The following is a 13752-nucleotide window of genomic DNA, read 5'->3' on the forward strand; positions in this document are numbered from 1 at the left end:
TAAAGAATGGATGGCAGCAGTCTGTCAACAGCTATTTTTTCATTTATCCACTGCTACAAACCTTTTTGAGAATCAGAAGACATAAGTAGCATAATCGTTGCCCTTCGGGAATTCAGTCTAGTTAGGAACCCCAGTCTGACTTGCAGGGTAGTGAAGTTGGAGGTTATGTACTGATAACTGTCAGTGTGGCAGGAGATCAGATAGGTCTGAGCGTGGGTGGCTGCAGTGCTAAATATGCTGCAGAAGAGAGAGGGGCACAGACAGATGGGATTGTGTAAAGCCAGAATTTTAGTTTCCTGAAAATATTATTGTTTCCAATAACATTTACTGTAGAAAATTACATAAGTTTCAAATGAGTATTTATTGCCTTGGACTATCTCATAAACCTCACAGTTGGAGTACTCCACATTTTACACATTGTTGCCGCTTAGTGGAGTCAGGGTATTTCTAGTGGGTACAATATCTGAAACATAAGTTTCTCATTTGACTTAATAGAGAAACAACATCTATAAAATGACCCATTTAAATGACCATAGTAGAGAACTCATCAAAGTGTTCATATAATGTTGCCCTGGTTATGTTCATCTAAAAAAAAATTGGGCAGAGTCAATATAGGAGATGATCACTCTTCCTGATAGGATTTGAAAACCATCCAGCAGTGGTTTAGGAAGGATCTTGAAAGTGTATGAAGAACCTATTTAATGTCTTTGTCACCATTTACTATTAAGTTGCCTGAGGCTAGAAATATGCCTTCTATCCAGTGAATTGCTACCACCAGTTCCATTAACTTAGCATTCATAGAAGACTTCTCTTTAAGAAAGCAAAGCACTCCAGATTACACATCACACGTTTATGTTTAGAGAGTGAAAGGCATTTTGCATCAACAAATATCAAATATTAGTATTTGACACAGGCTTAGAAATGAAGACTTGCTGGTTAAGTTTATTGTGTGAAGTATAAATTCTAGTATTGGTTTAAGGTATTTCCAGCATCCTAAGTGCAACAAGATTGAAATCTTGGGGACTAGGATTATATCTTTTTTTTTTTTCTTTTGGCCCCATTTTCTCTAGCACGAAAATATTGAATGCCAAGCATTCATCTCTACTTCTTAATTGGTATATTGAATTGTATGTAATGATAAAAAAATATGTCAGTATATGGAGAATATTCCTATAAACTATCCAAGGCCTTAATCTGTAAAAGTCTAATATTCTACTCATTAATCAAGAATGGGTGAATAACACACTGCTGAATAACCAACAAATCACAGAAGAAATCAAAAAAGAAATCAAAATATGCATAGAAATGAATGAAAATAAAAAAACAACAACCCAAAACCTATTCAGTTCAGTTGCTCAGTCGTGTCCAACTCTTTGTGACCCCATGAACCACAGCACACGCGGCCTCCCTGTCCATCACCAACTCCCAGAGTTCACCCAAACCCATGTCCATTGAGTCGGTGATGCCATCCAACCATCTCATCCTCTGTCGTCCCCTTCTCCTCCTGCCCTCAATCTTTCCCAGCATCACAGTCTTTTCAAATGAGTCAGCTCTCTGCATCAGGTGGCCAAGGTATTGGAGTTTCAGCTTCAACATCAGTCCTTCCAATGAACACCCAGGACTGATCTCCTTTAGGATGGGCTGGTTGGATCTCCTTACAGTCCTAGGGACTCTCAAGAGTCTTTTCCAACACACAGTTCAAGAGCATCAATTCTTCAGCGCTCAGCTTTCTTTATAGTCCAATTCTCACATCCATACATGACCACTGGAAAAGCCATAGCCTTGACTAGATGGACCTTTGTTGGCAAAGTAATGTCTCTGCTTTTTAATATGCTGTCTAGGTTGGTCATAACTTTCCTTCCAAGGAGTAAGTGTCTTTTAATTTCATGGCTGCAGTCACCATCTGCAGTGATTTTGGAGCCCAGAAAAATAAAATCAGCTACTGTTTCCACTGTTTCCCCATCTATTTGCCATGAAGTGATGGGACCAGATGCCATGATCTTAGTTTTCTGAATGCTGAGCTTTAAGCCAACTTTTCGCTCTCCTCTTTCACTTTCATCAAGAGGCTCTTTAGTTCTTCACTTTCTACCATAAGGGTGGTGTCATCTGCATATCTGAGGTTATTGATCTTTCTCCCGGCAATCTTGATTCCAGCCTATGCTTCCTCCAGCCCAGTGTTTCTCATGATGTACTCTGCATATAAGTTAAATAAGCAGGGTGACAATATATGGCCTCAACCTACTCCTTTTCCTATTTGGAACTAGTCTGTTGTTCCATGTCTGGGAAACTGAAAAACAGTGCTAAGGGGAAGGTATAGCAATACAGGCGTACCTCAAGAAACAAGAAAAAAGTCAAAGAAATAACCCAACTCTATACCTAAAGCAACTAGAAAAGGAAGAAATGAAGAACCTCAGGGTTAATAGGAGAGAAATCTTAAATTAGGGCAGAAATAAATGCAAAAGAATCAAAAGAGACCATAGCAAAAATCAGCAAAGCCAACAGCTGGTTCTTTGAGAAGATAAATAAAATTGACAAACCATTCGCCAGACTCATCAAGAAACAAAGGGAGAAGAATCAGATCAACAAAATTAGAAATGAAAATGGAGAGATCACAACAGACAACACAGAAATACAAAGGATCGTGAAACTATTATTAGCAACTATATGCCAATAAAATGGACAACCTGGAAGAAATGGACAAATTCTTGGAAAAGTACAACTGTCCAAAACTGAACCAGGAAGAAACATAAAATCTTAGCAGACCAACCACAAGCACGGAAATTGAAACTGTAGTCAGAAATCTTCCAGCAAACAAAAGCCCAGGACCAGACGACTTCACAGCTGAATTCTACCAAAAATTTAAAGAGTTAACACCTGTCCTACTCAAACTCTTCCAGAAAATTGCAGAGGAAGGTAAACTTCCAAATTCATTCTATGAGGCCACCATCACCCTAATACCAAAACCTGACAAAGATGCCACAAAAAAAGAAAACTACAGGCCAATATCACTGATGAACATAGATGCAAAAATCCTTAACAAAATTCTAGCAAACAGAATCCAACAACATATTAAAAAGATCATACATCATGACCAAGTGGGCTTTATCCCAGGGATGCAAGGATTCTTCAATATCTGCAAATCAATCAGTGTAATACACCACATTAACAAACTGCAAGATAAAAACCATATGATTATCTCAATAGATGCAGAGAAAGCCTTTGACAAAATTCAACATCCATTTACAATAAAAACCCTCCAGAAAGCAGGAATAGAAGGAACATACCTCAACATAATAAAAGCTATATATGACAAAGCCACAGCAAACATTATCCTCAATGGTGAAAAACTGAAAGCATTTCCCCTAAAGTCAGGAACAAGACAAGGGTGCCCACTCTCACCACTACTATTCAACATAGTTTTGGAAGTTTTGGCCACAGCAATCAGAGCAGGAAAAGAAATAAAAGGAATCCAGATTGGAAAAGAAAAAGTAAAACTCTCACTGTTTGCAGATGACATGATCCTCTACATAGAAAATCCTAAAGACTCCACCAGAAAATGACTAGAGCTAATCAATGAATGTAGTAAAGTTGCAGGATATAAAATTAACACACAGAAATCCCTTGCATTCCTATACACTAACAATGAGAAAACAGAAATTTAGGAAACAATTCCATTCACCATTGCAATGAAAAGAATAAAATACTTAGGAATATATCTATCTAAAGAAACAAAAGACCTATATATAGAAAGCTATAAAACACTGATGAAAGAAATCAAAGAGGACACAAATAGATGGAGAAATATACCATGTTCATGGATTGGAAGAATCAATATAGTGGAAATGAGTAAACTACCTAAAGCAATCTAGATTCAGTGCAATCCCTATCAAGCTACCAATGGTATTTTTCACAGAGCTAGAACAAATAATTTCACAATTTGTATGGAAATACAAAAACCTCAAATAGCCAAAGCAATCTTGAGAAAGAAGAATGGAACTGGTGGAATCAACCTGCCTGACTTCAGGCTCTACTACAAAGCCACAGTCACCAAGACAGTATGGTACTGGCACAAAGACAGAAACATAGATCAATGGAACAAAATAGAAAGCTCAGAGATAAATCCACGTACCTATGGACACCTTATCTTCAACAAAGGTGGCAAGAATATACAGTGGAGAAACGATAATCTCTTTAACAAGTGGTGCTGGGACAGCTGGTCAACTACTTGTAAAAGAATGAAACTAGAACACTTTCTAACACCATGCACAAAAGTAAACTCAAAATGGATTAAAGATCTAAACATAAGACCAGAAACTATAAAACTCCTAGAGAAGAACATAGGCAAAATGCTCTCTGACATAAATCACAGCAGGATCTTCTATGACCCACCTCCCAGAGTATTGGAAATAAAAGCAAAAATAAACAAATGGGACCTAATTAAACTTAAAAGCTTTCACACAACAAAGGAAACTATAAGCAAGTTGAAAAGACAGCCTTCAGAATGGGAGAAAATAATAGCAAATGAAGCAACTGACAAATAATTAATCTAAAAAATATACAAGCAACTCCTGCAGATCAATTCCAGAAAAATGAATGACCCAATCAAAAAATGGGCCAAAGAACTAAATAGACATTTCTCAAAGAAGACATACAGATGGCTAACAAACACATGAAAAGATGCTCAGCATCACTCATTATCAGAGAAATGCAAATCAAAACCACAATGAGGTACCATTTCAAGCCAGTGAGAATCGCTGCGATCCAAAAGTCTACAAACAATAAATGCTGGAGAGGGTGTGGAGAAAAGGGAACCCTCTTACACTGTTGGTAGGAATGCAAACTAGTCCAGCCACTATGGAGAACACTGTGGAGATTCCTTAAAAAACTGGAAATAGAATTGCCATATGACCCAGCAATCCTACTGCTGGGCATACACACTGAGGAAACTAGAGTTGAAAGAGACACGTGTACCCCAATGTTCATCGCAGCACTGTTTATAATAGCCAGGACATGGAAGCAACCTAGGTGTCCATCAGCAGACAAATGGATAAGAAAGCTGTGGTACATATATACAATGGAATATTACTTAGCCATTAAAAAGAATACATTTGAATCAGTTCTAATGAGGTGGATGAAACTGGAGCCTATTATACAGAATGAAGTAAGCCAGAAAGAAAAACCAATACGGTATACTAACGCATATATATGGAATTTAGAAAGATGGTAACGATGACCCTGTATGTGAGACAGCAAAAGAGACACAGATGTATAGAACAGTCTTTTGGACTCTGTGGGAGAGGGTGAGGGTGGGATGATTTGGGGGAATTGCATTGAAGCATGTATATTATCATATGTGAAACGAATCGCCAGTCCAGGTTCGTTGCATGAGACACAGTGCTCGGGGCTGGTGCACTGGGATGACCCAGAGGGATTGTATGGGGAGGGAGTGGGAGGGGGGTTCAGTACGGGGAACACATGTACACCCATGGCGGATTCATGTCAATGTATGGCAAAACTACTACAATATTGTAAAGTAATTAGCCTCCAATTAAAATAAATAAATTTATGTTAAAAAAAAAAAAAAAGAATGGGAGAGGGTCCATAAGTGGGAAGGAACCAACCAAGAAGAATCAAGTGGGATTTCTGCTTGCATAGCTTGTGGAGAGGAGCTTTGAAATAGAACAAGTATTCATTCATTTCTTGGTGTACTCATTTTTTTGTCCTTTAAAAAACAAAAAAGGTGAGTGAATGTTAATAAGTAAAAATGTTAATGAGTAAAAATGAATACACTGGGAACTGGCAGTGTCATTGTGCCCATCATTGCAATATTGTCTCCTTTCCTGACACTGGTTGATTGTGCAGTTGACCCTTGAACAACAGGGCTTTGAACAGCATGGTCCACATATACACAGGTGTTTTTCAATAGTAAATACTAGAGTACTACATGATGCACGGTTGGCTGAATCCACGGATGTGGAACCACAGATTTGGACTTGAGCATCCCCGGATTTTGATATCTGAGGTTGATTCCGGAACCCATCCCCTGGGAATACTTAAGGACAGACTGCACTTTGTCCTTCTGGCTGCAGTCCCCACCTCTTGATTAAGTGGGAACTACATGGTTACTGATTCTGAGAGGATAAACATTTCATGCAGTAGAATCACAGTGAATATATCATCCACTATTTTCCCAGGGACAGGTTAGAATTTGGTGTGATTGTCATATGGCAGATTAAGAAAAATTAAAATTCTGGCTTTAGCTTTTAGCTGTGCAAATACAAGTGCCTGATTAAAAAAATAAATAAATCGGGACACTGTTCTTTTGCCCCAAATGGTTTCTAGAGGAATGTATACCACTCTAAACCCTGGTGGGGTAGTGGTTGATTTCTTGGTTCTGGTTCTTTGTCGAGTTTGTGCCCAAGCAGGCAGGATGCTACTGCTGGATTCACTCAGTGCTTTTTTCCAGGTGATGACATCACTGTTTATGGAGTTGTAATGCAGCGGTGGAAGCCCTTTAAGCAAGAGGTGCGCTGTGAAGTGGAGATAGTCCTGAAGGCCAATTATGTCCAAGTAAATAACGAAGAGTCTGCAGGGGTCAACATGGATGAGGAGGTCCGAAAGGAATTTGAAGACTTTTGGGAACACTATAAGAGTGATCCTTTTGCAGGTTTGTGATTAAGGGTATGGAGCTGATATTTATTAATGGCATTTCATTCATGATGTTTGTGATTTAAATGCTGTGCATCAGTGGCTGTGTTCTGAGGGAGTAGCTTTAGCCAGTGCCTCCAGCTATAGTCTCCCATTAAAGCCCTTCTCTGGCATAATCCTCTCTGTTCAGTGATCTTACTGGAAATCCCAAGAGATTTTCCATTTCCAACTATTATTTTAATATCTCTTATCTGGCCAAAATAGTTTCAGAGTTTTCTACCTTCTTTATCAATTAAACATATAGTTCCTCCTTAAACAGGCAAAACTTATTCTGTTATGAAACTTTATTCTGTTAAAATAATTTTTCTTCTGATTCATCTTGTATTGTTAAGATAGCTTCACACTCTTAGCTGAAGATTTAAAAATATGGAATGGTAAGAAAGATGATGAGAGAGATGCAAAAAATCTTTGTCATCACAGCAAAAATTTCTGACTATGACACTTAAGATGTAATTACACAGATGAAAACATTATAGCCTTTGGGTTTCTAGAGTATTTTTTATTAAAAAATCCCAACTATATAAAATACCAATTAAATCTTCAAGTGTCTGATTTCATTCTTTCTTGGAGGCATCTTCTGAGAAAAATAAGTGGAAGCCAGTAATAGACTATTTCTGAGAAGCTTCACCTCAGATCTAATACATAATGATTATGTATCTTAAATCATATATTGAATTGGACAGATATCATTCCACAAAATAAGACTTTCATTTGCTTTAAATACAAGCAGTTGGCTTTTATTTTGTGGGTTTTTTTTTTTTGCTTTTGCTTATGTATGTAACACATATATAGTGGTTATCAATCATTTTTTTATCTGATCTATACAGAAAGAACCAAAGGTCTCTATATTATAGCTTCATTAAGCAAACCTTTTACAAATCATGTTGTTCATGCACCTAAGTCGTCTCTGATTTTACAACCCCATGGACTGCAGCACACCTGGCTTCCCTGTCCTTCACCATCTCCTAGAGTTTGCTCAAAGTCACGTCCATTAAGTCAGTGATGCCATCTAACCATCTCATCCACTGTCACCCCCTTCTCCTCCTGCCCTCTATCTTTCCCAGCATCAGGGTCTTTTCCAGTGAGTTGGCTCTTCGCATCAGGTGGCCAAAGTATTGGAGCTTCAACATCAGTCCTTCCAGTGAATGTTCAGGGTTGATTTCCTTTAGGATGGACTGGTTTGATCTTGCTGTCCAGGGGACACTCAAGAGTCTTGTCCAGCACAATTCGAAAGCATCAGTTCCTCAGTGCTTTGACTCTATGAACCATATGTATTTTTAAGTAAGTTTTTTTACTTGTTTCTCTGGATCAATTCCCTACAAAAATCTGTAACAGTGTTAGGAAGGGCATCATACAGGGCTATCAGAAGTGCTTTGTACTGCTGATCAAAGAGTCTATCTTGTTTTAATTAGAAGGCTATAGCTATACATCTTATTTACCAGATGAAAGGAATAAATAAATATAATAACCTGTGAGAAATATAAGTAGGAAGACAGGGAGAAAATGAGGCAACATTTTTCTTTTTAGTATGAAGATTCTGCTTTGTTAGTTTCCTGAGTACCTATTATCAGCCATATCTTACCATTTCAGTGTGTGTGTGTGTGTGTGTGTTGGGGGCGGAGGGAGGGTGGTGGAGGTGGGGAGCTATATCCAAAGTGTGTCTTCATTTTGCTTGTCTAAAGACAAACATTACTACATTGCTCAGCTCTGAGAGGCTGGCTTGCTTCGTTAAGATCTGATACTGTGAGTGCCGACAAGGAGCCAAAGATTTTCTTGTGATCTCAGGGATCCCCTGACCCTGATGCTTAGAGGATGGCTAGAAACCCAAAGGGGCTGGCTTCTGTTGGGCCATCTGAACCCACTCCAGGGTGACTTATCCTCTTAGACCTAAGTTCTCTTCATCGGGGTAAATAATGGTCATGCCACAAGAGTGGATTACATGGGCACACTATTAACACAGTCTAGAACCAGAAATTTGCCCGGGGGGAGAGGAAGGAAAGTGTTGGGGTATTAGTCCCCCTAATGAATTCTCTTCCATGATAGTCATGAGAGCTTCTATTGCCATGACCCAAGGAATTTAGTTTTTCAACTTTAGATAACAAATTTAGGGAATGGACCTTCCCCTTTGCCTTTCTCTGGTACCTCAGACCTGACTTCAGTTTATCTTTTATGATGATCACAGTGTGAGGAAATGGTGAGATAAGAATTAGGCACAAGTAATACAGGTATAATAGTTTCAGTAGCTCCTATGTGCCAGGTACTGTTCTGTGTGCTGTGCAATAACTAACTCCTTGAACAGCTCTATGTGCAATACCATTATCATCTACATCTCACAGATAAGGAGATGGAGGCGGAGAGAAGTCAGAACCTTGCCCGAGGTCAGGCAGCTAGTAAGTAACACTGGGCTCTGACCTGAAAGCCCATAGGAAGTGCTTCCTGTCAGCACATTAGTCAGGGAATCCACCTTTACTGAGAAAGCTCCGCTTTGGCTTGAGTGTCTCCCAGGCCAGTCTGTCTACTTGTTCCCTGCTTACTGAAGCTATTATTTCTTTGTATGTGTAATTTCTAGATTCTGGTCAGAATTTATGTACCTGCTGTCAGGTCTTAACTATGTAGATCTCAGACATTTCGTCTTTTTCTCTGGGCTTTCTACCCTGGAAAAGGGAAGGATTCCCTTTAGCGGTTAATGAAATTCCTTCCAGGGTTGACTAATTCTTTTTTTGTTTCCTATTTTATTTATACTAGAATGTTTTCTTTCTTCACCACTTTTGCCATCCCAGGTCACATCACCAGAGCTTAACCGCCACTGAGTCAATTTTGATTCATTACAAAAGTAGCCTTTGTGCATAGGGCCGTGAATTATGGAGGTACCCCTTTCCTTTATCTTGGTGGAAAAGCTTCTGGAACTGGTGTCATTAGCTAAAGTAGTACTTGTATGATTATCTTCCTCCTCAAAAGAGCTATCACTGAAACGTGTACAAACAAAGCCCTCAGATGTGCAAATTAGTTACCAGCATGAGGACATTGGGTTTCCCTGGTGGCTCAGATGATAAAGAATCTTCCTGCAATGCTGGAGACCTGGGTTCAATCCCTGGGTTGAAAGGATACCCTGGAAGAGGGCATGGCAACCCATTCCAGTATTCTTGCCTGGAGAATCCCATGGACAGAGGAGCCTGGCAGGCTGCAGTCCATGGTGTCACAAAAAGTCGGACATGACTGAGCAACTAGGCACACAACATACGGACATTAATTTCTGGTAACATGAATGTAGACACACAGTGCCATCACAGTAGTGACTTCCAAATAAGACAAACTCAGGAAAGGCTTGTTAGAATCTGTGAGCTTCATTGGTTGACTGGCCAATGACAGAAGGAAATATCTAAATTATTCATGGATGGGATAGGCAGATTCTCAGATTTAGTGTCTAACATTTCTAGAAACAGAACCTAAGACAATGATAACCTCTTATTTAAAGCATGTGATCAGAAGAATCTTAAGAACTCCAGCTTGGACTCCTAGAGTTGTTTATAATGGTCTTCTAAATATCCTGATAACATAGATACTCAGTCTAGATAAAACAGAATTTACCAAACTGCTCAGAGCAGATGCTGAATTGACTCACAGGATGGGTTGATTTTACCTCTTTTATACCTGAAGAAGCTCCAAGTACCTTTCTAAAGTCTGACTCATTGTTTCTGAGATCAAACACCTTCCTTTTATTTAGGCAGTGGAGTAATTTTACTGAAATTACTGCACAGGAAGTACAGCTAGGTATTAAGGGATAATGCTAGCCTGATGAGGGAGAAGAGAGATTTCTTTCTGTCCCTTATAAATATGTTAAATTTATAGAAACTTAAAACAGGTGGCAGCCAGAACGTTTCATCTCAAGGCATTAATAAGAAAAGGACTTTTAGGAACAAAACAACATTATTCACTCCTTTTAGTCAGACCATTTTAGAGTGTTAAGAAGATAGGATAGAAAAGGAAATTTCAGTTAGTATTTCTTGCAAAATTACTGATAACTCATCTTTCTGCCTTTCCCAGGAAGGAATGAAATACTGGCCAGCTTGTGCCCTCAAGTTTTTGGAATGTACCTAGTAAAGCTTGCTGTGGCCATGGTGCTGGCTGGTGGGATTCAAAGAACCGATGCTACAGGAACACGGGTCAGAGGTTGGTACCCATTAGGATTTCTGAGAAATACTAACACATACAGTAAGAAGAGAAGCTACGATTTCCCTTTGCTGAATAAAAAATTGCTTGTTGAGCTTCATTTTCCAAATGCAATCTTTTAAAAACTGACAGTTGTTCACTGTCTATACTCAGTCCAACATCAGGAACTACTTTGTAGAATTCCAGTCTTTCCAAAGACTTTTTCAATGAGTATATTATTTTCGCTCCAGTCTATAAGGGAGCCACAGTATAAAATCTTTATGTTTCTTTTACTGTCTGTGCTTTTTATTGGATTTCCAGTCTTTCTCCAAGAGGAAAGGATTCGAAATAGTGCTTTTCAGTGTCTCCAAGTCAGTGTCTCTCCATCTGTGACTGTCAGTGTGTGTCTCTTAGACTATTGCTCTCAGTCATCTACCTGCTGGTTTCCCTTCTGCTGGTGGGTAGCAAATATGCCGTCTGCTGAGAGGTGCTGCTGTAGGTCACGCATTCAAGTCAAAATGACTCTTAAGTCATTTCCAAATGGCAGGGAGCTCTTTTGTGGTTAAAACACTTACCTGACCTGAATGGTATAAATTAGGTTTATTAGGCCCTCATATAGGTAGTATAAGGGCCATAATAACCAAAGGCTTAACCAAAAGACTAAAAGGACATTATTGTAAACCAGGTGTTAGTAAGGACTCAAAACCATATTGTAGAGTATAGAATAGTAAGTATAATAAGGTTTATGCATATTGTATGTTTTGATTACCTACTATTACAAGGCATTCTGCTAAATGTTGAATTTAAATAGTATTTCCCTATTAATATTTTCAGAAAATACTTGAATATGACTGAATAAATTTGCTTGGTCAAAGATAACCAAATAAATTTGCTTGTGAGATAACATCTGCCACAGGATATTCACATGTTTTTCTATGTTACATTCAAAAAGTAAGAACTTTTAAGATAGATATTTCATTAAACTACTAAAATTTTCATAGAATGAAAAGGTTTTCACTTAACTATTAGAATCATAAGTGATTTGGTGTTTATAAAGCACGTACAAAGTCACAAACACTTAAAAGTACTTAAATAAAAATACTTGTATGGATAGATGGAAAGAATCACAGTAGTTTGATATTTAAAATAGATTAAATAAAATTGGAAACTTTATAAGCCGAAAGTTTTTTAAATGTTAAACACAGTCCCTAAACATCTGGAACTAGAAAGAAAATCTCTTAAAAGTTTTTAATTTTAAATGCTGCACTCAGAAATCCAAAGATTATTTATTTTGAAAGTTAACTTTTCTAAGGACATTCTGGATAAAGTCTTCCTTGAATGACCTTAAACTAAAATACTATATAAAATAAAAATTGTGTGAGCATTCCAAATGGACCATTTTTGACTAATTACACTTATGAGTCTTTTCATAGCAATTAGAAACTTTATTTATGCTTTTCTAGGTGAATCTCATCTTTTATTGGTTGGGGATCCTGGCACAGGGAAATCTCAATTCCTCAAATATGCAGCAAAGATTACACCAAGATCTGTGCTCACCACAGGAATTGGATCTACTAGCGCAGGTATTTTATGTGATGATTTCAATTAATTTAATGTTACTTCAGAAGCTAACACAATGGTTATTTTCTTGTGAAAAAGTACCTATAATAGGATATATTTCAAGACTTTTGAGTTACTGCCAAAAACCTAAGTAAATATTCAGCATTACTTTTGTTGCTCTAAGAAAATACTTCAAAGCTCCACCTTCACTTATTTTTCAAAAGCTTATTCCATGTGTCTTTTTTGTATCTTAGTTTGAAATGATTGTGTTCAACTTTCTCATTCTCTAGTGATTACTTTTGTATAGCCTTAAGCAGCATATATAATTCTGTGAAGACCCAGCAAACAGTGCTGAAACTAAGTAGGGGTAAAATCTCACTTTACAAAGTAAATAGATGGCATAAAGCTTAAGGCATTTTCATGCTTATGGATCTCACAGGCAGCAGTGATTCCTGCTAAAAATTCTTAGGTAGAAAATGTGTCTTAGTATGTGGAAAGTGTACTTTTATCATTGCAACATGGAGCTTCATTCATACACTGATTCTTCAAGTACAGTATATCTAAAGCCTTTGCTGATAGAATGTTAAGATTTGATTATAGAGTGACTTGAGGAAAAAATTATTTTAAAAGACATGTTTTGATGCCATTTAAAATTTCTACACTGTTTTGACTGGGAAAATATTTCTCCTGTTCTCCTATAGTAGGCCTTTGGTTTCATACATTTTACAAATGTTGTTACTTGTTAGGGATGTCTACTGTCCATGGCCTGTACTCAGATTTCTCATGAGAAGCTTATATTTTAAAACTTATAAAACAGGAAGTGCTCCATTAATGGTCCTTAGTAACAAGATCCCTGTTTTAAGGGGTCTCAGCAGCAGCAGCTTTGAAATATAACTAAACAGTATATTAAGCACCGACAAGAAGGGATTTGTGGATTGAGAAGAGTTGACAAGCTTTAGGGTACTGGAAGGGAAAAGGCAGGAATATATGAAGAACACTTCATGTGCATTTCAAAATTTTATGACTCAGTATTTTAGAGCTCTGTATTAAATGATATTAACAATGAACAAATAAAAGAGTTTCCCCAGTAATGACGTGGAATGTTTCCTAAGTTAATTATTATATGGAGTGTCAAGAAATAAGACCAGGCTAATTTGTGGACTACTAGTAATTTCAGACTATTTGGATAGTTTTAAACTGAATGGCTGCTGGATGCACTGAATTAGCACTTTTCTGTCTTATTGCCAAGGTTATAACCCAAATATGAAAGAAATGGCAGGTAGAAGGAATATAAATTTTAGAACTGTAGATAAGTTACTGTTACTTCTAATCCAC

At 37.7% G+C, this 13752-nt stretch overlaps 1 protein-coding gene across 9 annotated transcripts in view; it reads left to right on the plus strand.

Moving 5' to 3' along the window:
* The window catches only part of MCM9 (minichromosome maintenance 9 homologous recombination repair factor), an 88231-nt gene that overhangs the window by 13128 nt on the left and 61351 nt on the right, over nucleotides 1-13752 (plus strand). For 8 of the 9 annotated variants that reach the window (XR_006060587.2, XM_042253272.2, XM_004011164.5 and 5 more), the window contains 3 exons: nucleotides 6467-6667; nucleotides 10753-10878; nucleotides 12321-12440. Coding sequence is in view for 8 of the 9 variants with exons in the window: in XM_042253272.2 (XP_042109206.1) it covers nucleotides 6467-6667; nucleotides 10753-10878; nucleotides 12321-12440 (447 nt within the window). In the remaining variant the exon portion in view is untranslated. Of the gene's footprint in view, nucleotides 1-6466; nucleotides 6668-7772; nucleotides 8288-10752; nucleotides 10879-12320; nucleotides 12441-13752 lie in introns of those variants that run through there. The other variant, XM_060419211.1, reaches the window with a different exon arrangement.

Source organism: Ovis aries, chromosome 8 (assembly GCF_016772045.2).
Source record: "Ovis aries strain OAR_USU_Benz2616 breed Rambouillet chromosome 8, ARS-UI_Ramb_v3.0, whole genome shotgun sequence".
Classification (NCBI taxonomy): domain Eukaryota; kingdom Metazoa; phylum Chordata; class Mammalia; order Artiodactyla; family Bovidae; genus Ovis; species Ovis aries.